Genomic DNA, 25,685 nt, shown 5'->3' on the forward strand with positions numbered 1-25,685 from the left:
AAAATATATTTTATTGATTTTTTACAGAGAGGAAGGGAGAGGGATAGAGAGTTAGAAACATCGATGAGAGAAACATCGATCAGCTGCCTCCTGCACACTCCCTACTGGGGATGTGCCCGCAACCCAGGTACATGCCCTTGACCGGAATCGAACCTGGGACCCTTCAGTCCACAGGCTGATGCTCTATCCACTGAACCAAACCAGCCAGGGCTCCACATGTTCTTCTGAGGCTCAGACCCTCTTCTCCCATCTTTCCTCTTGCAGCCCCAGGACCTTTGCACATGCTGTCCTACTTCCTCAAATACCTGTCCCACCTCGTCCACTCTGCCGTCACACACAGGCTCTCCCTCGGTCCTTCCCAAGCCCCCATACAGTTAATGTGTCCGCTGTGTCCTGCTGTGTGATCTGAGTCTTGGTAGATGGAGGGAAATTGCTGGACAATAATTTCGAGAACCCAGTGGAACAAATAGATGTGTGTATTGGTCTCCCAGGGCTGCTGTCACAAAATGCCACCAACTGGGTGGCTAACAACAGACATTCATCTCTCACGGCTCAGGGCCACAGTCCAAAATCCGGGTGTCTGCAGAGCCGAGCTCCCTCCAGCGGCTCTGGGACAATCTTGCCACGTGTCCTCCAGGTTCTGGGGGCTCTGGGCGTCCTTGGCTTGTGGCTGTGTGACTCCAGTCTGTGCTCCGCCCTCACATGACCTTCTCCTGTGCTCCTCGGGCCTCCACGTGCGTCTCTTGTAAGGGCACCTGTCGCTGGATGACCCAGGTGATCGCCTCCCTAGACCCGTCACCTCACCTGCTAACTTCATCTGCCAAGACCCTTTCCAAGTAAGGTCACAGCCCCAGGTCTGGAGCTTAGGACATGGACAGACATTTGGGGACCACCGTTTAACCCACTACAGTGTCAGTCACACTGGGGTTCCAAGCCCTCTGGAACAATGCGAGAGCGAGTCTGCTAGCAGCTGGGCGTGGGGTCGGGCAGAAACAAGCCAGGGGTGACCCGAGGCGTTACGGTCCTCACATGGCCGCAGGCCGTGTAGAGAGGCCAGCAGGGGACACCCGGGGCCAGCACGTCACATCTCGGAGCCTCTCCGCAGCCGGGGGACCCGTGGTAGCAGACGCCCGGGAGGATGTGGCCGGGCTGGGACTGCGCTCTGGGTCAGAGCGCCTGGGTTTTGCTCCTGCTCCCGGAGCATTAACTGTGAAGCGGACTCATTTCCCATCAGTCACCCACCGTGGAGATGGTCCGAGCATGACCGAGGCCATGCCAGGGCTCGGCCGGTGCCCGCACGCTGTCCCGGGGGCTGCTGGCACCGTAAGGAGGGCTGGGACTTCCTGCCTTGGGTGGGGCGCCTACAAATATTGGAGTGTAAGCATTGACCAGGTGTACCGGTTAATAATGCGGATTTTGTAATCAAAGAAAACACACTAATTTCAAGAGAAACATCAAAAGTGCTTTATTCAAAGTAATGTCCATAGCTAGCTACACATTTCCCCATCTTTCAGGTAATTTGTGGAGACCGTCCCAATAGAACTTTTCTTGTTTTGAGGCAAACCATTCAGAGACCCAGCTTTCCACTTCTTCGTATGTTTTGAAGTGCTGCTCAGAACGTGCGTGTGCTGTCATCGGAACAAGTGGTCATCTGAAGGAGCAAGGTCTGATGAATACAGCGGGTGGGTTAATACTTCCCAGGCAAGATCTTTTAACGTGTCTTTAACTGGTTTTGAAGTATGTGATGGTGCGTCATCATGAAGCAAAATTACTTTGTCGTGTCTTCTGGAACATTCTGGTCGTTTCACGATCAAAGCATGGTTCAAATTGATTACTTGTTGTTGGGAGCGATCAGTATAAACGGTTTCACCTGGTCTTAGAAGCTCATCATACACCACACCTTCCTGATCCCACCAAACGCAGAGCAGTGTCTTCTTTCCGAAGCGATTTGGCCTTGCAGTTGATGTTGATGGTTGACCTGGATCAACCCATGATTTTGTGCATTTGGGATTCTCAAAATAAATCCACTTTTCATCGCCAGTCACAATTCCATGCAAAAAAGACTTTCTTTCGTGCCATTGAAGCAACATTTACTGATGACTTTTCGGTTTTCCATTTGTCTTTCGTTCAGTTGATGTGGCACCCATTTTCCTTCCTTTAAAATCTTTCCCATTGCTTGTAAACGATCGGAAATTGTTTGCTAAGCAACGTTTAATTTTTCTGTATGTTGTTTTTGAGTTTGACCCACATCTTTATCCAATAATGCTTGTAATTGTTGGTCTTCAAACTTTTTCGGTTGACCTGGACATTCTTTGTCTTTCACATCGAAATCATCACTTTTAAAGCATTTAAACCAGCGTTCACAAGTATCTCGAGATGGAGCATGTTCACCATAAGCTTCCCGAAGTATTCAGCAGCACTTTTCTTCAAAATAATGAATTATAACTTCCTGCAAATGCTCTTTTTTTTGGCACAAAATTCGACATTTTTAAGTGTAAAAATATCTATGATGTTAACACCTTAAGCAAATTTGACATAAAGTTTTGAAGCTTGTTGTCAATACAACAAAATATCATAATATCAAATCGCATATATATCAACATACGTATAACTCCATCGATTGGAAACAGTCTGCATTGCTAACTGGTACACCCGATATTTGGAGGCGACCTCAGCTGGGAAGTGAGCCGGGAAGGGAAGGGAGCCAGCAGGGACGCTACCGGGCGGTTCCACCGAGACTCAGGGCCAAGGGAGCTGGCGCCTCCACGAGCGCCGCAGGGCAGCCGTGGGGGGCGGGGGTGGAGGTGACTCTGGGTTGTTCCACCCCAGCACCTCCGACTTCCCTGCGGGGCACCTCGAGCTCGGCCACCAGAGGAAGCCCAGGGTGAGCAGTGCGGCCAGGAGGCCGAGGGCCCTTCCCACCAACCACAGGGGATGAACAGAAGGCACGGCAGGGGGCGAACCGCGCTGGCGCTGAGGGAAGGCGGTGGAGGGCGAGGGTGGAAGATGCCAAGAGTTTCTGGACTCAGTCTGGCATCCGGTCGGGGCTCACGCTGGCGGGAGGAGGCTCGCTGGAGGCTGAGACCACGCCTGTGCACAGCAGCCTGGGCCCATCGAGCAAATGAAGCTCAGACACCAGCCCGTCTGGGGAAACCCGCCGCCCGGAGTCTCAGGCTCCGCTCAGACCCCCTTCCGCCCCCTCTCCCCCGGGCCCAGAGCCTCCCTGTGCATCACAGGCCAGGTGACCGGCCTGGTCCAGGCCCGCAGAGGAAGGAACGGACCCTCCCTGTGTAAACTGAGGCAGGGCGCCAGAGAACGCGGCCAAATTCTCTTCAGTGAAGTGAGAATTACGTTGATACCAAAACCTGACAACGTTGTAGGAAAGAAGGAAAAAGAAGTTTTTCTCATACGTGAAAAACTCGAAATAAAACATTAAAGCCGCCCTAGTCGGTTTGGCTCAGTGGATAGAGCATCGGCCTGGGGACCAAAGGGTCCCAGGTTCGATTCCGGTCAAGGGCACGTAACTTGCTGGCAGGTTCCTCCCCGGCCGAGCCCTGGTCAGGGCACGTGTTCTCGAACATTGATGTCTCCCTCTGTCTTTCCCTCTCTCCTCCACTCTCTCTAAAACTCCATGGAGAGATGTCCTCAGGTGAGGATTAACAACAACAAAACAAAGCAGAATCCAGCAGTGCTTTAAAGGACTAACACACTTGCCCGGGAACGCTCACCCTGGAATGGGAGGGTGGTTCCGCATTCTTTGGAAAACTCATTAATGTAACTCAGGAAATTCATTAATATAATTCATCCGATTCGTAGATTTAACAAGGCGCTGAAAGGCGCGTGAGAAACTCACCAACCATTCTTGATGAAAAAGGACAATCCGTGCAAGAATCCTTTCATGGCCAGCGTGGAGAGAAGCCGTTCTAATTATGATACAAAGTCCGAGAGTCAACAAAGACAAGACTGAAAACTCTACAGGCCAAAAACAGCAATAACAAACAAAGTGAAAAAAAATATTTCCAACTTTTATCATAGGCAGAGAGCCAGCCTAACATACAAGGGGCTTATAGAAATGGGTGAGGAAACCACAAACACAAGAAAAAAATAAAGCATACGAAGAAACAGTTTGTAGAAAAAAGAAATACAAATACACTTTAAATATATTAATAGATGCTCAATCACACAACAAAAGAAATATAAAACGACATTGAGATGCCATTTGTCACCCGTGATACTGGCAAGACCCCACAGGTGTGGTGATGGTGCCCGTGGCAGGGACTGGGCAGTGGGCAGGAGTGTCCCTGGGGAGGCGGAGGGGCTGCCCCTTGAAGCCATCAGCTCGCTCGTGCCCCCGGGAGGCCGTCTGGCTTCCGAGATTTTCACCCACAGATTCCACAGCACATTCAAAACAGGGCACACCTTTCAGCGTTGTCTGTGACATCAGAATGTTAGATGCAACCAGTGTCCATCCACAGGAGGCCCGTTAAGTGGTTTGTGGAAGTCCAGGCAGTGGGATGCTATGCAGCTATAAACGAAGGGGGGCCTTGCAGATGCACAAGGCATAATGGGGGAGAGAAACGCAATTACTTTCTGTGTGAAAGAAAGAATAAGAACACATCCACCTGTCCTTGGGTGGGAAGGGAATCTGAAAGGCTGCGTGAGAAACTAAGGACGGTGACCTGGGGGGCGGGGGTGGTGAGTGTGGTCCCCGCGGGAGGGGTGGGAGGAGAGAGCCTTTCCATCAGGCCTCGTTGTACATTTTCTCTTTTTGAACCCTGTGAACTTCCTGCCTGTTCAACCATTTACAGTCCAGTGCACGTGTCTGGAGGGGCTCTAGGCGCCGCTGGGAGTGTGTGCGTTGCTGGTGGCGGCTGTCGCCGGGCGGGGGGGGGGGGGGGGGGTGTACTTGTCATTTTCCACATTCCGGCCCATCGGCTGTTTGCCACGTACACACACAGCTTCTCAATTAAAATCGAAGTCTGTGTTTGTGGCGACACGTTTCTGACACGGAGGCCAGCAGTCACTGGGTCCCCCTGCGGCGTGGGGCTGTCGGGCCCAGGGCACCAGGGAAGGGGTTTTCCTTCCGTTCCCGACACGTGTCCGTGGCTTTCACAGTATGTGCGCTGCGAGAGAGAACGGGACTGAGCTGAGCGGGTCCCTTCACCCTCCCACCCCCCCAAAGACACATGGGTGCACTTGGGAGGGTTGGCAGAGATGAGGTTTGATAACGTCTAAGACCTGCGGGATCTAAGCTACTTCCGGGCAGTGACTTGTGGAGAACTCTAGAAGGAGGACAGACGTGCCTTAAGCTCGTGGTGTTACTGGGGGGGGGGGGACCCCAAAGTATGTCCTCGGGGAGGAAGCCAGGCCCTGGGAAGGGGAGACCTGGTTTGTTCCCGTTGTGATTCATCGATACCTCCTACCCCGAGGGTGAGGCCTGCTCTCTAGACAGGAAGGTAATTAGACGTCTTACAGTTATTGTCCCTTGGACTTTCTGGCGGCTCATCAGTTCTATTCACACGGGTATCGTGGGAGAAGCATGGAACCTGGAGGCAGGACTCCAGACCCTGCACAGCCCTGCCCCCACCCTGATCTGTGAGCCCAGGAAAGTCACCCCCCCCCCCCTTTCTCCCAACCCCAGGTTCTTCCAGGAGTGCAGGCAGGGGCCCGGCCGTGAGCCCAGCTGTGTCCTAAATGCTTTGACTTCAACTGGAAAAGAAACAGGAAGAATAAAGGGGGGTGCTGGCGCAATGATGGTGCTGGGGCGATGGCGGAGCTGGGGCGAAGACCGTGCTGGGGCGATGGCGGTGGCTGATACTCATTGTCACTGGATCTGACTTCCTTACGGGGACGCTTCTCGGAGAGCTGAGGCTCTTGGAGTCTCAGGAGGGAGGTGAACTGCCGAAGGCCGTTTGGCAGCCGGGCTGGGCCTTGGCTTTAATTGATGGAGCCCTTGGCTGGGAAAATCAACCCCAATGGCAATTATGGTTCAATGAGAACCAAGGGTTCAATTTACACCAATTAATTTGATGAGACACTTGGAGGACTTGGCGGCTATTATCTAAGGCTGCCTGTCTCCCCCCCCTCCCCCCGCCTTAAGCCTCTTCTCCCTCCTGGGGCCTGGGAACCCTTGGGGGATGGGCGCCTAAGCAAGGATGAGTGGATGCTGAGGCTGGAAATGCTGCAGTCCCGGGTGTGACCACCAGGTGGCGTAGCGGCTGTAGGAAGCCCTGCCCCCAGCGGCTCCAGAAAAAAACAGAAAATACAAATGAAACATTCCTTGGCCTGGACACAGAGGGTCGGTTGGAAATTCCTGGAGCCTTCTGTCAAACCCGGGAGGTTTGACCTTCTGCAGGAAGCAACGCCTAGGGCGTCCACGACAGGCAAAGGGCAGGAGGAAGAACCTGTTTAAGCACGTGGGAGGAGAAGGATAGAAGAATTCTCCGGACGCCTTGGACTCAGCGGCCTCCTCTAGCCGAGCAGTTCTGCGAGGGAGGCCGGGTCCCAGGGCAGCAGGACCGCCTGGGGCTTGTGGTGGATGCATATTCCTGGGCCCCGGGAAACTCCTGTGGTTGCTGGTCCGGGCGCAGGTGGCGTGTCCTTCCCCAGGCCAGAGCCCGGGCCAGCGAGGGGAGTCCGCTCAGGGGATGGCCCGCCCGCCTGGGAGGGGTGTGCGCACACGCGTCAAGCACAGTTCTGTCCCGTGAAGCGCAGCCGCCCGCTGCTCCAGGTTGGGGCTACGCCCAATGGCCTTCGGTGCTTTAGTGTGAGTGGCTTCTCGCTATTTGCTATTTTAAAATGTACAATGAATTCCTGCCTGGAGAGCAGAGTGAGGAAGCAGCCCCGGCTGTGACATCCGGGCCTGGCACCCCGACTCCCCGGCTTCCTGGCTGATGCCATTTGGCCGAGTTCCCTGCGTCCCCCGGGAGGTTCTGGTTCAGGGTCACCGCCCAGCACTCGGCCGCTCTCGGGACTGACCGCCAATTCCTCTCACATCCGGGGCTCCTGGCTGGCCCTCGTCTGATCCGGACCCCGAATTCCAGCCTTGCGCCGAGGTCTGGCCCGTGACAGGCACGAGGCCACCCAGCAGCTGGCCCGGGGCATCGGCGAGAGCGGGCTTTATTTCACTTGTCTATTGTGTTAGTCCTCACCTGAGGATATTTGTTTCCATTGATTTTTGGAGAGAGTGGAAGGGAGAGGGAGAGACGGACACATCGGCATGAGAGACACACCGACTGGTTGCCTCCACACGCACTCTCCCACCAGGGCCGAGAATCGAGCCTGCCACGAAGGTGCATGCCCTTGACCAGAATCGAACCTGGGACCCTTCTGTCCGTGGATAGACGCTGTGTCCACGGAGCCAAACTGGCTGGGGCGGCTCAGGCTTCAGAGTCTGGTTTGAACCTGACTCCGCTGTGTGACCCTGGGCGAGCTGCCTGCCCTCTCTGAGCCGGTGTTCGTGCCTGGGGATTAGCACCACCGTTCGCCCGGCTGCAGTGAGTGAGTGAGGGTGGAGGCAGAATGTCAGCACACAGCAGGGCACACAGCAGGGCACTCTGCAGGGCACTCAGCAGAGCACACAGCAGGGCACACAGCAGGGCACACAGCAGAGCACTCAGCAGAGCACACAGCAGGGCACACAGCAGAGCAGGGCACACAGCAGAGCAGGGCACACAGCAGGGCACACAGCAGGGCACACAGCAGAGCAGGGCACACAGCAGGGCACACAGCAGGGCACACAGCAGGGCACACAGCAGAGCAGGGCACACAGCAGAGCACACAGCAGGGCACACAGCAGGGCACACAGCAGAGCACACAGCAGGGCACACAGCAGGGCACACAGCAGAGCGCAGAGCACACAGCAGAGCACACAGCAGGGCACACAGCAGAGCACTCAGCAGAGCACACAGCAGGGCACACAGCAGAGCAGGGCACACAGCAGAGCACACAGCAGGGCACACAGCAGGGCACACAGCAGAGCACACAGCAGGGCACACAGCAGGGCACACAGCAGAGCAGGGCACACAGCAGAGCAGGGCACACAGCAGAGCACACAGCAGGGCACACAGCAGAGCACTCAGCAGAGCACACAGCAGGGCACACAGCAGAGCAGGGCACACAGCAGAGCAGGGCACACAGCAGAGCACACAGCAGGGCACTCTGCAGGGCACTCAGCAGAGCACACAGCAGGGCACACAGCAGAGCACTCAGCAGAGCACACAGCAGGGCACACAGCAGAGCAGGGCACACAGCAGAGCAGGGCACACAGCAGAGCACACAGCAGGGCACACAGCAGGGCACACAGCAGAGCACACAGCAGGGCACACAGCAGGGCACACAGCAGAGCAGGGCACACAGCAGAGCACACAGCAGGGCACACAGCAGGGCACACAGCAGAGCACACAGCAGGGCACACAGCAGGGCACACAGCAGAGCGCAGAGCACACAGCAGAGCACACAGCAGGGCACACAGCAGAGCAGGGCACACAGCAGAGCACACAGCAGAGCAGGGCACACAGCAGAGCACACAGCAGGGCACACAGCAGGGCACACAGCAGAGCACACAGCAGGGCACACAGCAGGGCACACAGCAGAGCAGGGCACACAGAGCACACAGCAGGGCACACAGCAGAGCAGGGCACACAGCAGGGCACACAGCAGGGCACACAGCAGAGCACACAGCAGGGTACACAGCAGGGTACACAGCAGGGCACACAGCAGGGCACACAGCAGAGCAGCGCACACAGCAGAGCAGCGCACACAGCAGGGCACACAGCAGGGCACACAGCAGGGCACACAGCAGAGCAGCGCACACAGCAGAGCAGCGCACACAGCAGGGCACACAGCAGGGCACACAGCAGAGCACACAGCAGAGCACACAGCAGGGCACACAGCAGAGCAGGGCACACAGCAGAGCACACAGCAGGGCACACAGCAGGGCACACAGCAGAGCACACAGCAGGGCACACAGCAGGGCACACAGCAGAGCAGGGCACACAGCAGGGCACACAGCAGGGCACACAGAGCACACAGCAGGGCACACAGCAGAGCAGGGCACACAGCAGGGCACACAGCAGGGCACACAGCAGAGCACACAGCAGGGCACACAGCAGGGTACACAGCAGGGCACACAGCAGAGCAGCGCACACAGCAGAGCAGCGCACACAGCAGGGCACACAGCAGGGCACACAGCAGAGCAGGGCACACAGCAGGGCACACAGCAGGGCAGCGCACACAGCAGAGCAGGGCACACAGCAGGGCACACAGCAGGGCACACAGCACAGCAGGGCACACAGCACAGCAGGGCACACAGCAGGGCACACAGCAGAGCAGGGCACACAGCACAGCAGGGCACACAGCACAGCAGGGCACACAGCAGAGCAGGGCACACAGCACAGCAGGGCACACAGCAGCGCACACAGCAGGGCACACAGCAGAGCAGGGCACACAGCACAGCAGGGCACACAGCAGCGCACACAGCAGGGCACACAGCAGGGCACACAGCAGAGCAGGGCACACAGCACAGCAGGGCACACAGCAGCGCACACAGCAGGGCACACAGCAGCCCCCGTGAAGGGCGGGGCCCAGGCTGGCTTCACGCCTCCTCACACCACACGGGCGGCCTGAGACACTGGGCCCAGGGGGCGTGTTTACTCCTTCCCGGCCTGCACGCCTGCCGTGCTCCAGGTCCCACAGAGGGGCTTCCACGGACACCAGGAACTTGTAGCCATGCCCGCCCCCCACCCCAGCTTACAATCTAATTAAGGCAACCTGAACCTCAAAATAGAAGCGTCCCAGAATAGTGCGGCCTTCGAGCTGGGCTCCCAGTGCTGCCTGGCAGGCGGCAACAGGTAAGGAGAGGCTGGCCCAGCGCGGGCCCTCCTCCAGCCCCGACCCCACCCCCACCCCCACCCCACCCTGCCTCCTCCGAGTCCAGCCAGGAGGGCCCTGCCCCGTCCTCCCCTCCGTGCTTTGGCGATGGCTGAAATGGTGAAGGTTAGGCCGACGTTTCCTGATTTAAAGGGTCACGTGCGGAGTTTAAGATTCAGGAACACGGGGAGCCGCCCGCGGGGGCTGCCGAGCACTTTCTCACCCAGGAGCTGCGTGGAGGTTGATCTTTAACCGAGGCAGCGCCCGGTGGAGATTCCTCCACGAGGCCACTCAGTAACACCGGGCGTTGCATCTTATTATCTTTTAAAAATTGACCTGACCTTTCACTCCGTGTTGGAGAGCCAGGCGCCCAGGCAGCCCGGCACAGTGTCCCCTCTGCGGAGCGTGGGGCTTCCGTGCGTCTCTCCTAGAAACGGGGGTAACGGCGCGTCGGGGTCACCTCGGGACGGACTCGACTGTGCGGAGAGGTGATCGAGGCAGATCCGGGCCCGGGGGCCGGTGCTCGCCAGAGGTTCCGGGCAGCAGGCCGGACACTCAGGCTCCCTGACCCCCACACCCAGGAGAGCTGCCGGGGCGCCGGCCGCTCTGGCCATGGCGTTCTCGGAGCTCCTGGAGCGAGCTGGGGGCGTGGGCCTCTTTCAGACCCTGCAGGTGCTCACCCTCCTCCTCGCCTCCGTCTTCCTGCCCTCCCACATGCTCCTGGACAACTTCTCGGCGGCCACCCCGCGCCACCGCTGCTGGGCCCGCATGCTGGACAGCAGCCCTGAGGCCCCGACGAACCTCACACGCGAGGCCCTTCTGCTCATTTCCATCCCACGGGGCCCCGACCAGGAGCCCCAGCAGTGTCGCCGCTTCCGCCACCCACAGTGGCAGCTCCTGGCGCCCAACGCCACAGCTGCCAACTGGAGCGAGGCTGCCACGGAGCTGTGCGTGGACGGCTGGGTCTACGACCGCAGCACCTTCACCTCCACCGTCGTGGCCGAGGTAAGGCCCCCCACCCCCCATAGCTTTCCTTCTTCCGGCCTCCCAGGGCCGGCCGTCCACCTGCACTGAAACAACATGCCACTCCCTCAACTTGCTCACGGCCGATTCTGATGTGGGGCCAGGGCCACAGGCCCAACAGGAGCCTTAGGATCGTACATTCTGTTGGCGGATTCAGAATCAGTCAACATTTAAACCCTTGGTAACAGCGTAGCAAACCTTCACCTTTCGCCTGTGCCGTGGCAGGTGGTTCCAGTGCTCTCCCTGTCGCACACCCTCACTGTGCTCTCACGGGCTGGGTCGTGTTATTTCCCCATTTAGTAGAGGACCAAACAGAAGCACAGAGAGGTGTAGTGACCTGCCCCAGGACACACAGCTAAAGCATCAGGCCGTTGGGGGCCGGAACCTGGTTCCCGGTCCCTCTCCTGTCCCGCCTGTGTTGTGAGTGAGCGCCAAGGAGACAGGCAGGCCCTGCGAGGGGAAGGGACAGGCAACGGGAAGGCCTCTCTGAAGAGGGCACATTGCAGGTGAGACCTGGGTTACAAGGGGAGGAATCAGCCACGTGGACGTGGGGCAGCCTGGTCCAGGCTGAGGTCTGAGTGGGAGCCGTGGGGGTCTTGAGGGAGCAGGAGGGTGCTGCTCCCTGAGCGGAGGACAGAGCCACGTGGGGGAGGTGGGGGAGGCAGGGGGGGGGGTTTGTGGGGAACGTCGCTGAAGCTCTGGGGCAGGCAGTGCTGCGGCCTGATTGCGGTTTCCGGAGGTCACTTTGCAGGTGGACCATGCCCCTTGGGGACGGGGCTCCTGCTGCCGTCACCCCGTCACCCCAGAGAAAGACAGGAGCTCAGCTGTCAGGCTCCTGTAAAGGACTGACCGGGAGGGGCAGGGCGGGGTCAGAGGTCAGGGGTGGGTGCCGGCCCTGGGCCGGAGGCACAGCCTGTGAGAAGCAGCCGTAGCCCCATTTCCGGACGAGGAACCAGGCTCCGAGGTGCAGGAGCTCACCCGCCCGTCCCAGCCAGCAGCCAGCAGCCAGCACTGAGCTGTGGCTTAACCCCCAGGCCCACACCGTCCACTCCGAGGGGCCTCCCCGCTCCGACGCAAGGCCCTGGCACATTGTGCCACGCGGTGGCTGCGAGCAGAGTGAGGCCGGCGGCCCGCACACCGGCCCCAGGGATGGGGCCCCAGGGTGGGCGGCTGAACCCGCGGGACCCGGCTGAGCAGGCGGTCCTTGCTAGGAGCTCCCGGCTGGGCCTCCCTTGTCACCGACTCCGCTCGTCCTCGCCCCGAGCGGCTGGCACATCTCCTTCCCTTCCAGTGGGGCCTGGTGTGCGGCCGCCAGGGCCTGAAGCCCGTGGGCCAGGCTGTCTTCATGGCCGGGAACCTGCTGGGCGCCTTGGCCTGGGGCCTCCTCTCCTGCTGGTGAGTCTCCTCCTCCTGCTGGCGCCTTCGGGGGATGAGCATGGAGTGCGTGCGTGTGGGGGGGCGTGCATGCATGTGCGTGCATGTGCGTGCACGTAGGTGTGTGTGCACGTCAGTGTGTGCATGTGTGCATGCATGTGTGCGGGTGTGCATGTGTGCATGCATGTGTGTGTGTGTGCGCACGTGTGTGCATATGCAGAGGCGGGCAGAGGTACAGAGATGTCACGAGAGGGTTCATGGTCCCTGAGAGGGGACTCCTCTGCTTGGTGCCCAGCACGCAGGCCTCGGCTCCAGGCTCCTCCTCAGAGGGCCTTCCAGGCTGGCCGAGCTGCGATCCTGCCCCACCCTCAGTGGAGCCCCCTCTGCGGCACCACCATGAATCGTGTCCCCACCAGACGTCGCTCCGAGAAGGCAGGGGCTTGGGTGGGGCGTCCCCAGTGCCGCCAGTGGCTCAGTGATAGCGTCATAAGTGGAGGAAGGGTTTCCCAGCTCTGGCCCCGGGCGCCAGCCCTGTGGTCCCACCGCTGAGTCCCCATTCCCGCTCTCGCGTCCTCGCTTCTGAGCGGGTCCTCCTGTGAGGGGGACCGGCCCCTGCCCTGGGGTTGCTGGTTATCATAGTGAGTGAATCACGTGGAGCTTGGGCCGAGCTGGCACAATGCTGGCCTTGTGCTGTGGCTCCCTGTGGGCCTGGCGGGAGCCGAGCCTCCGGGAGGGCGTGCAGCCTCTGCTCCCTCCACAGGGCCATGGTCCGAGGTCCCTGTGAGCCGGGTCAGAGCCGGTGTGGCCTCGGACGTCACCGGGTGCTGTTGCCCCGGGTGCTGCTCAGACAGGCAGGGCCCAGGCCTGCCCTCCTCTCTCCCATCGAACACGCGCTCAGCTGGACGCAGGCAGCGGTTCAGGCTGGCAGGCCCCGGGCTCAGCCCCCGTGAGCGTGTGGACACCGGGCGGAGGCCCCTCCAGGGGTGTGGGTCGTCTCCTGGGAGCCCCTGTCACCAGCACAGACAGGCGGGGAGCTAGCTGGCCGGCTTGCCCAGGGCCCCTCTGCTCAGCTTCAGTCCCTTCGCTCAGTGTCTTGATTTTCACAGCAGCCCTACAAGCATGTCATGGTGAATGCCTCCATTTTACAGATGGGCAAACTGAGGCTCCGAGACATTGAGTCATGAGTTCAAGGTTACCCAGGAGGGGCAGAGCAGGATTCAAACCCATTCTCTCTTTTTTTTTTCATAATTTTACATTAAAAAAATTATTGATTTGAGAGAGAGAAAAGAGAGAGAGAGAGAGAGATTTGTTGTTTCACTTATTTATGCATTCACTGGTTAATTCTTGTGTGTACCCTGACTGGGCATTGAACCCACAACCTTGGCATATTGGGACAATGCTCTAACCACCAGGCTACCCAGCCAGGGCCCAAAGTCCTTTCTTGACAGTGAGGCTATGCTGCCTGCTGAGAGCAGGCGCTGCTGTTTCTGTGTCACGCAGTCGCATGTGCTCCTGGGTTCCGAGGGGGTGCCGCCTGCACTGGCATGGACACATGGGGCTCCCGCAGGCCCCCTGGGTTCTGAGGAGGAGGTGCCGCCTGCACTGGCATGGGCACATGCGGCTCCCGCAGGCCCCCTGGGTTCTGAGGAGGTGCCGCCTGCACTGGCATGGGCACATGCGGCTCCCGCAGGCCCCCTGGGTTCTGAGGAGGTGCCGCCTGCACTGGCATGGGCACATGCGGCTCCCGCAGGCCCCCTGGGTTCTGAGGAGGTGCCGCCTGCACTGGCATGGGCACATGCGGCTCCCGCAGGCCCCCTGGGTTCCGAGGAGGTGCTGCCTGCACTGGCAGGGGCACATGCGGCTCCCGCAGGCCCCCCTCATTCCTCCATGTCCCAGGGCCCTCTCCAGGCCCCGCTCTGCTTCTCCCCAAACAGGTTTGGGCGGAAGTCCATGCTGAGCTGGTGCTGCCTACAGGTGGCCCTGGCCAACACCAGCGCCATCTTTGCCCCCAATTTCCTCGTCTATTGTGGCCTCCGGTTTCTGAATGCTTTCGGATTGGCCGGCATCATCCTGACCTCGACGACGCTCCGTGAGTCACCGGCTCGGCCCACCTCCTGTCCTGGGAGGAGGGGAGGGTGGGGCTCAAGGCCACCGCTCGGGCCCTCACCTGCCCCTCCCTCGCCTTTCAGTGGTGGAGTGGACCACGACCCGCAGGAGGGCGGTCACCATGACGATCCTGGGATGCACCTACTGCACAGGCCAGATGGTCCTGGGTGGTCTGGCCTTCGCCCTGCGGGACTGGCGAGCCCTCCATCTGGCCACGTCGACGCCCTTCTTTGCCATCTTCCTGATATCCTTGTAGGTACAGTGTGGGGCCTTTTCCCTTGGGGAGAGCATCGCTGAACGGGAGGGGGACCCACAACCCCAGCTCCCTGGCTGGCCGTGGGTTCCAAAACGCTGAGAGCCTTGGAAGGGAGTGATGTGAGGAGAGCCCTGGCTAGTGAGAGACGGTCTGGGTCTCAGAGTTTCAGGGCATTTCAGCCAGAGGTCCGAGGGCCCCATCCCACACATTGGCATCATCGCGCCCTCCCCTCCCCCCACACACTCGCCCACGTCACCTGTTGTGCCTGTGGCATCCGTGTCAGTGAGGACTGGCATCAGATACGGGAAGGTTCATCCTCACTATTATGTTGGTGCCACAAAAATCCCTGGGGTCTGCAAACACCTGCTGGGGTTGGTGAGCGGGGGGCTGGGCGGGGGGGCCGGGCGGGGGGAGATGCAGGACCAAACACAAGTTCAGGTCCCCACAGGTTCTCTGTGCCCATGAGTCAGTGTGGAGCTCACCTGGGCCCAGGTACGTCTAGTCTGGGGTGTAGCGAGTCCTAAGGGCTCCTTCATTTCTTCTCAAATGTTTACCTCGCTCCCACCCGTGCCAGACATGGCTGTAGGCACTGCGGCCACAGCAGCAAATACAGCCACTGACCACATGGAGTTTTGTTGCATCAACAGGCTCGGTAGCAACAAGGAAGACAGCCCATAATTACACTAATTCAGCAGCACCCCCCCCCCCCCCATCGCACTGAGGGGCGTCCTGGGTGCTGTTGGTAACGCCAATGAGGGGCTGAGGCCCCAGACAGAGGTCCAGAGACCTGCCCGAGGCCACACATGTGAGTGCCAGAGGCAGGCCTGGCACCCAGGCAGGCTGACTGCAAACAGGGCTGAGAGCCTGTGGCTGGGAAGGCTCTGCCCCTTCACCAGGGAGACCCTCTCCCTGCCCATCTGCCCTGACGCTGGGAAGAAGCAGACTCACGTATAAAACCATTCTCTTCTGACGGGGAATGTTCTAGATGTGTGCTGTGTGTTTTTTGTTTGCTGCTTGCTTTTAAATTCAGCATGACGTACGCTTTCTGCCATAGAAATGCCCCAGAAAAAAAAAAAGAAAGAAACAGCCCAGGATCACCCAGGCCCGGGCAGCCTGTGTGCTGGCCGTGCCCAGTGCTCAGATGGGCAGGATCCTGGCAGCCAGGAAGCCAGATGGAGTGGGCCTGGGAGAGAGGTGGCCAGGCGTCAGGGCTCGTCTGAAACCATCAGGGGCTGCGCCGCCCGGCCCGGCATTAGCAGTGGAGACGTGGCTGCCTTCTCACGCCCACCACGGCAGTGGGAAGGTCTGCCGCCCCCCGACTGGGGGAGTGCCCGGCCTGCGTGAAAGGAGCAGAGGCCCAGCAGCGCCCACTTCTTTAACAGGTGGCTGCCGGAGTCCGCACGCTGGCTCATCATCACCGGCAAACCAGAACGAGCGCTTCAGGAACTCAAAAAGGTGGCCAGGATAAACGGCCACAAGGAAGCCAAAAAGGCCCTGACCATAGAGGTGAGATGCTGCTGTTGGTGACCCAGAGTGTGGGGCATGGCTGGGAAGGGCACCCACCGAGGTCTTATCAGTATTACCACCAACTTCACCACTGCCCACACACCACTGCCATCAACACCACCATACCCTCACCACTTCTACAAAACACCAGCATCACCACCATTACTGTCACCTTCACCGTCTCTATCATCACCACTATCACCACCACCATCACCATCACCACCACCTCCATCATCACCACCACGACCACCACCATCACCACCACCACCTCCATCATCACCACCATCACCACCTCTACAAAACACCAGCATCACCACCATTACTGTCACCTTCACTGTCTTTATCATCATCACCATCATCACCACCACCACAACCACCACCACCATCAACACCCCCATACCATCACCACCTCTACAAAACACCAGCATCACCACCATCATCACGACCACCACCATCACCACCACCTCCATCATCACCACCATCACCACCATTACCGTCACCTTCACCGTCTCTATCATCACCACCATCATCACCACAATCACCACCACCACCACCTCCATCATCACCACCATCACCATCACCACCACCACCACGACCACCACCACGACCACCACCATCACCACCACCTCCATCACCGCCACCACCACCACCATCATCACCACCACCACCAACTCCATCATTACCACCACCACGTCCATCACCACCACCACCACCACCACCATTGCCACCAACATCGCCACCACCACCGCCACCATTACCACCACCGCCACCACCATTGCCACCATCATCACCATCACCACCATTACCAGTGCCACCACCATCATTGCCACCATCGTCACCACCACCACCATCATCACCACCACCACCACCATCACCACCACCACCACAATCAGCACCATCACCGTTGCCAAAATCATCACCATCATTACCATCCTCATCACCACATGGTTACCTCCATCATCACCACTGTTACCACCTCCACTATACCCACCATCATTACCACTATCATCATTTCTACTCAAACACAACTACCATCACTACCACCAATAATAATATCAACACCATCATCAACAGCATTACAACTATCCACACTCCACTATCACCTGCAGACCATCACTATCAACTTTATCTTCATCACCACTAGCATCACCAATACCATTACTGACATCACCATCAGCATCTCTACAAAACACCATCAACACCATCACCATTACCTTCACCACCATCATGACTGTTATCACCACCACCACCACCACCGCCACCAATAACAATACAACCATTAACAACATATCCACGTCACCACACCTCATTATTCACCACCTCAATCCACATATATTGCACACTCACCTCATGGGCTCCTCCATGTATTAGGGAAACAGGATCTCTTATTTGAAGGGAGCTATCTCAAGGAAGCAGGTGTGGAGGGTGTGCAGCCAAAGATTAGGGGAGGCAAAATGCCCTGGGGCGGGAGGATCAGGGAAGGCTTCTAGGAGGAGGCAGGCTAGAGCTGAGCAGGACTGAACTGAGCACAGGGCAGGCAGGGCTCAGAGGTGCCGGAGGAGGCTGGATGGGCACTTGGGGTGCAGGGAGCCCGTGTGGCTGGCATGCCCTGATGCCAGCCTTGGTGAATGATGGGGAAGGTGGGCTTGGTGCAGTAACTGCCCAGAGGGCCAGAGCTGGGACACAGACTCTCCTTGGTTCTGAGGGGGTGGCCAGGTCTGCAGAAGAAGCTCAGCCAGAAGGCAGGGCAAACGCTGCCTGTCCCCATCCCCCTCACCCCTAGGGCTCTCCAGCCTCCGCAGTCAAGGCCAGGCTCCCCCATCACTCCCGACACCATTCTCGGGCACGGGGGTGGGGCCAGCCACCGCCCCAGTCCTCACGGTGGCCTGTTCTCCCCGGAGGTGCTGATGTCCAGCATGGAGGAGGAGGTGGCCTCGGCGAAGGCCCGCCAGTCGGTGCTGGACCTGTTCCGCGTGCCCGTTCTCCGCCGGAGAAGCTGCTGTCTGTTAGTGGTGAAGTATGCCACCCTCCCCTCCCCTCTGGGACACAGAGCTGCAGAGGGCGGGGGAGTGTTGTGTGCGGGGGGGGGGGGGGGGGGGCGGGAGGGGGGGCGGGAGGGGGCACCCCTGCACCCTGCAGGCCTCTTGGGGTGCGTTTCTGGCTGGGACAGGCAGCCCCCCAGGAGGCAGGGTACTGGCAGGCAGGAGAGAGGCAGTGCGTGGAGATGTGGTCGGTCTGGAGGCCAGCTCCACAAGAGGCCAGCTCGGGGGGAGGCTGGGGTCAGGCTGAGAGCACAGGGCAGGCGGGAGCCCCGGCCCTGCGGTGGCTGGAGCAGACCCCTGCTTGTCAGCATTGGACTCACCCCCAGCGGGCTGAGTGCCTGGGGCACCTGCTTACTGCTCTGGCCAACCCTGTGAGATAAGTGCATTTACACCCCCAGCGGCAGTAACTTGCCCGAGGTGACGAGAGGCACTGGAGCCAGGCCCAGCCGTCTCCTCTCCCAGGTCCACCTGCTGGGCCCGCGTGGAGCAGGGAAGCCTCGCCCCGCCCAGCAGGCCCTGTCTTGGCACCCAAGGGCGCCGGGGACCAAGAGCAGCCCCCTTAGTGAAGCGATTGCCGTTCACGTGGCTTCCAGGAGGGCTTGCTGACAAGCGAGGGTCGGATTCGATGGGGACTCCTCTTGAAATAAAACGGACGGTCACGAAACGTCCGTTTTATGCTGTATTTGACCACATGCGCGGTGTCTGGGTTATGACGGCAAACATTTGCTGCGTCTTAGAACAGGCCGGGCCGCAGGCTTTTGTGTGTTCACGTTTCTTTCTGACGTAGAGGGACCATCCAGGTCTCCTTCCCGCCTCCAGGCTTCCGGGCGCTCCCGGGGCGCTCTGCAGCCTCCGGGGTTCACAGCGCAGGCTGGGGCCTCTCCGCTCCTGTGGCTGTGAGCCGGCGACTGGGCTGAGGCCCTGGGCCCTCAGTGCCAGCCCCGTGCGTGCGCCACGTCCCCTTCACTCACTCCCATCGCCGACGCTGACCCCTTCACTCACTCCCATCGCCGACGCTGACTCGGAATCGCGGCGGCTTCGCTGGCGGCCTCTGATGCGGGCACAGCCTTCCGGCAGCAGGAGGGCGGGGGTGGGGTGGGGGAGTGTCCAGGTGAAACGGGGATGGGACAGATTTGAAAAGTGGTCAAGAGTAAGTTCACGTCGTGGCCACTTGTGGATCCAAATTCAATCTCCAAACCGGAAATTCAGCTGCTGTAGGTTCAGAGGCCGTGGCAGGGTGTCCTCCCCCCGCAAGCAGACTGAGGTCCGCCAGCGGAGACCAACTGGGCAAGGGGGGGCTGGGCGGGGGCAGGGGAGAAGTCCTGTCACATTCACAGCCAGGCCCACGCCACCCCTGGGGGCTGGGTGGCCCTTCTGCATTGTCCCTCTGGCCAGGCTCCCCTGTCATGGGTGCCCTCCCAGCTGGGAGGCAGCAGCCAAGGGCTGGGGATGCACTTCTCACCCTGAAGGTGGGCCCAGCCGCCTGCCCCACAGAGATGCCCTACTCTCCTGAGTCCCGTCTTTAAAGACAGAATGGCCACCGAGAGGGGCAGCGGCCTCTGGTTCCAGAAACAAAGCCAGGGGCGCTGGAGCCGGACGGGGTGCAGCTCAGCTGACCGCAGGGCCCTGGCCACCTGGCCAGTCAAGCCTCCATCTGATAGCGGCTAGGAGCCCAGCCGGCCCCTAGCCATGGCCCCGCCGTGGAACGGAGGCGGCCATGGCCTTCCCACCCTTTCCCCCTGCACTGACAGGACCCTCCAGCTCCGGCAGAGACAAGCCCGGGGTGGGGGGAGGCGGGGGGGGGGGGGGACTGTGCTCGGGGCTGGCTGTGCGGGTGGGAGGGGCCTCTCCCCGACTCTGGCTTTGCCCTGCAGCTTCTCCCACATGATCTCCTACTACGGGCTGGTCTTCGACCTGCAGAACCTGGGGCGGGACATCTTCCTCCTCCAGGTCCTCTTCGGAGCCGTGGACTTCCTGGGCCGGGCCGCCAGCAACGTCTTGCTCAGGTTCTTCGGCCGCCGCGTGGTCCTGGCCAGCGCCCAGGCCCTGGGAGGCCTCTCCATCCTGGCCAACGTGCTGGTCCCACCAGGTGAGGCCAGGGCAGCGGGAGAAGACGGCCCGCTGACCGCCTGGGTCCTTGCTGCCTGCCCACGGCCGCACTTACCACGCTGGCCTCCCCCCCTCCCAGCCCTGAGGCTGCCGGGCCCATCACCCCAGCTCTGCCCGTCTGTTACGGTGGCAGCCTTTGCCATGTCATCTCAGGATCCCGTCCCCAAGCAGCCCGCCCGTGTCCCGAGGGACATCGCGGGTCAGAGTGGGGAAGTCAGGCTGGCGAGGGCGGGAGCCAGGGCTGGACCAGCCTCGGGCCGGAGGCGGGAGCTGCAGGGGAAGAAGGGCCCGGAGGCGGGACGGGCGTGAGGTCGCTGGAGGAGGCAGGACGGTGCCAAGTGTGTGGCTCTCTCAGGAGCAGGAGACAGCGAGCGGCTGCCGCGCCCGGTCTGATTCCCTGCACGAGGCACGATGCCTGGAGGCCTCTCCCGTCCCTTCTCTTGCTCAGGAGGCCCCGGGCGAGGCAGGGCGGCTGCAGCCTGGACCTGGGCTTCCGTGAACCCTGCTGTTCCCGTGGTTCTCTGTGACCCCAGGACCCCCACAGGCAGATGGGACAGTGAGAAGGATTCTGGGTACCTGGGTCCCGCGTGACCCTCTCCTTCACGGGAAGGACCCAGGGCGCTCAGGGCCAAGAGGCACACCCGCCGGCCAGCTCCCCCATCCCAGACCTGGCCGGGTTCTCGCCTTGCACCCCCCTGGCCACTGCCATGAGGTCCTCCTGCCCTGAGTCCCGTCTGGCCCTGGCGGCCTGGCCCTGCCAGCGACCCGCTTCCGGCCCAGGGAGGCCTGTGAGGAGCCCAGCCTCCCTCCAGGCTGGCCGGGCCCTCTCCGCAGACCCGTCTCCCTTCCCTCTCCCAGACTGGCAGGGCCTGCGTGTCGCCTTCGCCGTCCTGGGGAAGGGCTGCCTCGGCGTGTGCCTGACCTGCTTCTCTGTCTACAAGTCGGAGCTCTTCCCGACCTCAGTGCGGTAGGCGGGGCTGCCAGGCCGGGGGGGCGAGAAAGGGGCACCCAGAGGGCCAGTGGGGAGGGCACAGAGGGCTGGGCATCCAGGGATACCCGGCAGAGGGCAGAGGGCACCGGCTGCCAACATGGGCTGAGCACATGGCCCAGCGTCCTCCCCCAAAGGCCGCCCTCAGCCAGGGCCTCAGAGCAGCCCTTCCCTCCGTGCAGGTAGAATCTCAGAACCTGGTGAGGGAGCCAAGAGCTGCCCTGGTCCAGTGGGGACCCCTCCTCCACCGCCTGCCCCTCCCTGTCCCGGCAGAGTTACCCTCAGAACCAAGGCTCCGTGGGACACGGAAAACCCGTGGTCCCAAGTGAGACCACCCCCACGTTGGGCAGTTGGGTAAACTGAGGCTTAAGGACTCAAATCCAAGGACTTCCTCGATAGACGGCAGGTGGCCCTCGTTCCCTGACTCCCAGCCCAGCGCGCGTTCCCTCACTCCTGGCGCTCGCAGACTCGCTTGTCCATCCTTCCGTTCATTCGTCGGATGTGCATTGATCGAGCTTGTTGATGTTATACAGAAGCGCAGGCTGGGACGCAGGGCCTAGCAGGAGCCCTGAGGCAAGCCTCCCAACCACCTAAGACCAGCACGGAGTGGGCCCTGCCCTAGAGAGTGCCCAGAAGGATGCTGGAAGGGACAACCTAGGTGGGCTCCATGGAGGAGGCGACATTAAGGGAGACCTTGAGGAGGGCAACTCCCTTAGCCCAGTTTTTCCTCCTCTGGCACCTCCTGACCCAGCCAAATGCCCCCCTTTGGGGAAATCCCCCCTAAAGTGCCAGCTATGACAAGGGTTGGGGCCACGCCCTCTGTCCACAGGATGACGGCCGACGGCTTCCTGCAGTCGGCAGGGCGGCTGGGCGCTGTGGTCGGCCCCCTGATCATGACGGCCCGCCAGGCTCTGCCCCTGCTGCCCCCCCTCACCTACGGGGTCATCCTCATCGTTTCCAGTTTTGTCCTACCCTTCGTCCCGGAGACTCGGGGCCTCCCCCTGCCTGACACCACCCAGGACCTGGAGAACCAGTGAGTGCCCCCTGGCCCGGGAGGGGCGGGGCTTCCCGGGAGGGGCGGGGCTTCCCGGGAGGGGCGGGGCTTCCCGGGGTGGGCGGGGCCTCCCCTCGCAGCGCTGTCGCTGGGCGGGCAGATGTGGTGGCCACGGGTCAGGGAGCCGTCCTTGTGGGAGGGCAGGGCCTGGGCTGGGCTTGTCATCGGTGACACCAGGCTCAGGGCAGCGGCACAGAGGGCGGCCAGGCTGGTTTCTGAAACCATTTAATCTTGACAACAACCCTGCGAGGGAGCGACCATCGATGGCTCTCCGTGTTTACACAGAGGAGAGGAAGCGGCTTATTCGAGTCTCACAGGGAGAAAGCGAGGTCCTTAGGCAGGAACACGGGATGGTTCCGAGCCGGCTCTGCAGCCAGGCTGCCCGCAGCTGAGTCCCTGCTACCTGGGCGTGTGGCTAACCTCCCCCCAAAACTGATGGAGAGGCAGCCTCAGCGGCCGGCGGGGGGGGGGGGGGGGGGGTTCCCACAGAGCATTCCAGGCCCACAGATCCGCAGGCGCGTGGGTTCTCTCGGGCCCTCCAGGAACAAATCATGCCACCCTCATGTATGTGTTTGGAGAGACTAGAAACGAGGGAACGTTCCTCCACGCTTTATAGTCAGAATCCCTGTATGTGTCTGCTGCCGCACTTGTAAAGGCGTGTGAAAAACGACAGAAAGTCACTGTATGAAAGCTCCGAGCCAGGGCCCGGCCCGCACTCTGTGGGGGCGGCCGCGGTGTCCAGGGGAGGGGAGTTATGGGGCGCCCTCGGGCAGAGCAGGGGCCAAGCCAGATGACAGTGATAGTGACAGCAGTGCCGGCGGCCTATGTGTAACAGCCTCTCACTGAACCCAGACGACAGCCCCAGGCGCTGCCACGTGCAGCGTCACTGTCAGGCCACGGACGGGAGGCAATGGGACGCCTGGGGACGCCCAGCCGAGGAGCGGGCGCTGGGACTTAGTTCACGTCGGCGTGTGCCGCTTGTCTCAGGCGTGTGCTAGGCTCGGGGTATATGGTGGTCACAGGACCCTCATCCCTCAGGGGCTGCACCCCCGTAACACCGACCCTGTTCCGCCCTCCACGCTCCCAGGAGCTGGAGCCGCCGTCCCCGCCCCTCACGGTCTCTCTGTGGTCGTTCCAGGAGGTCAGCAGCAGCCGGGGGCACCTGGCGAGAGGCGGTCATTACAGAAAGCACCTGGTTCTAGCAATCCCGCCGCCGCCGGAGTCCCTTTGGTCAAAGATCCCGTGGAGGGTCCCGCCTCACCTCCAACCCAAGGGTGGAAGCCACGCGGGCAGCCTGGAGGGTTCGGTGTGGCCGGGGCCAGGTGGCCATCCGGGCTGTCCCTGCCCGGGTCCGACTCCCCACCTGCCTCAGCCTGGAGGAGCCCCGGGGCTGCCCCAGGTCCACGCCATTAACAAGACAGCCCCCGCCCTCCCTGCCAGGCTCACGGCTTCTCACCTTCACTCAGCCCCCCCCCCCCCCCCCCCACCACCACACAGACCCTGGCTGTGCAGGTTTCTCACACCCTCCCTCCCCCTCCCCCTCCCCCAGCTTCCAGGGTGGATCACAGGACAGACCAGGGCAGGGGCCAGGCAGACCTGGGTGCCGACCTCTCCCCACCCCTTAGAGGCCTCCTCTGTAACATGGGAGCCATCCCGGAACCTGCCTCCCAGGGTGGGCGACGGGGCTACTGGATCTCAGCACAGACCAGAGGCCAACAGACAGAGGGGCCGCCCGCTGTGGGCACGCAGGTCAGTCCTGCCTGGGCGCCCGCGAAGGAGGCACATGGGGGCGAAAGTCCGGCCCCGGCCACAGCCCAGCCCTCACCCTAAGGGTGTGTTCACTGGAGAAGAGGTGCTTCCACGGCCTCCTATTCACCTGTGGGCGAGGGAGTGGTGATGGGGATGGCCTCACAGGTGAATGGACGGCGTGCTAGCTCCCCCTCCCCCGCTGGCCCGTGTCTGCGCTCAGGTTCCTGCGGGAGGGGCCGTGGCTGATTTGAGTGACGTCACAGGTTGGCAGGAAACTAAAACACACGCCTCAGGGATCCGGGAACTGCCTGGTCCCCTGGATACCAGGTGTCGCCCGGCCAGGGGACCTTGTCCAGGGAGCAGGAGGGGAGAGAAGCGCGCTGTTAGGCCGTCCGAGAGCCCCCTGGTTTCACCAGATGTCACGAAGCACACGATATTGGGCCTTTAGACCTCACACCACAGGCACCTTTTTGCCGTTTGTCTGTCTCAAGGGGTCGCCCTCTTCAAATTCACACACAGACCCTCCCTGCGCTGGCAGCAGCCCGGGCGTTGAAACAGGGTAATTGCACTGACCACCTATGTGGGAGGCGAAGAAACTAAAGCCCAGAGACATGGAGTGACATGGCGAACCCCAGCCCGACTCCCAGCCCAGGGCCTCTTCCAGACACCAAGCTCCTCCCTCGCCTACACCCTTCGTGCCCCGTTATCTGCAGCCTCATCACAAAGCTACGTGCTTCCCTGGGGATCGGACTCTTCAGACAACTGTCCACTCTCCTTGACCAGCTCAGGGAACCCTCACGTCCCAGGCTCCCCCTCCAGGCATTCCCGCTCCCCTCTCACCTCCGATGCCCCAGACCGATCAAACCCAATTCCAGTCACATCTCCTGTCGCTCAAAGCCCTCTGGGGCCTTGTGGTCACCATCATTCTCCCCCAGCCTTCCTTCATGTGTAATAAATTGTAAGTGACTTAAATGACACATCGTCTGTTCTTGGATCATCATGGAATTAAACTAGAATTCAGTAACAGAGAGAAATCTAAAAACCTCCTTCAAACTAAACAGCACATTTCTAAAAGACCCACAGGTCAGAGAAAACATCACAAAGGAAATTAGAAAATATTTTGAACTGGTTTTAAAATTTTTAATGACATATCAAAAATTGTAGGATGAAGTTAAAGCAGTGATTGGAGTAAAATTTATATCATTAAATACCTACATTAAAAAGGAAGAAAGTCTCAAATACATCAGCTTAAGAAATGAGAAGAAAAAAGCGAATTAAACCTGAAATTAAGTCAGAGACAGGAAATAATAAACAGCACAGACCCAAGAAATAGAAAATGATTTTTTTTTTTAAATCAACCAAACCTGAAGCTGGCTCTTTGAGAAGATCAATAAAATCTATAACCTCTAGACACTGATTTGGAAAAAAAGAAAAGACACACATTACCAATATCAGAAATGAAAAAGGAAGCATCACTATAAAATCCTACAGACATTAAAATGATAAGGGAATAGTATGAGCAATATTTTAGTACCAATTAGACAACTTAGATGAGATTAACACATTTCTTGAAGGATACAAACCACCAAAGCTCACTCAAGAAGAAAT

General features: G+C 60.1%; 1 protein-coding gene across 2 annotated transcripts; it reads left to right on the top strand.

Moving 5' to 3' along the window:
- The first annotated feature begins 10,482 nt into the window (after nt 1-10,482).
- Nucleotides 10,483-23,809, top strand: SLC22A11 (solute carrier family 22 member 11). 2 transcript variants are annotated; one of them, XM_070426426.1, is made up of 10 exons: nt 10,483-10,875; nt 12,185-12,288; nt 14,202-14,356; nt 14,457-14,625; nt 16,012-16,135; nt 18,037-18,152; nt 20,052-20,266; nt 21,145-21,253; nt 22,104-22,307; nt 23,467-23,809. In XM_070426426.1, the coding sequence occupies exons 1-10, from the start codon at nt 10,483-10,485 to the stop codon at nt 23,528-23,530; spliced, it is 1,653 nt and encodes a 550-aa protein (XP_070282527.1). In that variant the 3' UTR covers nt 23,531-23,809. The 2 variants fall into 2 exon arrangements, with proteins under 2 accessions (XP_070282527.1, XP_070282528.1); XM_070426427.1 differs by lacking the exons at nt 20,052-20,266; nt 21,145-21,253.
- The last annotated feature ends 1,876 nt before the right edge of the window (nt 23,810-25,685 follow it).

This window comes from Myotis yumanensis, unplaced genomic scaffold, assembly GCF_028538775.1.
Source record: "Myotis yumanensis isolate MYYU_CA2020_CCGP unplaced genomic scaffold, mMyoYum1.0.hap1 SCAF_10, whole genome shotgun sequence".
NCBI lineage: Eukaryota > Metazoa > Chordata > Mammalia > Chiroptera > Vespertilionidae > Myotis > Myotis yumanensis.

Bases quoted from the DNA above. Each gene is read 5' to 3' on its own strand.
- SLC22A11 (XM_070426426.1), top strand. From the start codon at position 10,483: ATGGCGTTCTCGGAGCTCCTGGAGCGAGCTGGGGGCGTGGGCCTCTTT. The intron at 14,626-16,011 runs GTAGGTACAGTG...CTTCTTTAACAG, and splicing joins GCCATCTTCCTGATATCCTT to GTGGCTGCCGGAGTCCGCAC. The intron at 21,254-22,103 runs GTAGGCGGGGCT...CTCTGTCCACAG, and splicing joins CTCTTCCCGACCTCAGTGCG to GATGACGGCCGACGGCTTCC.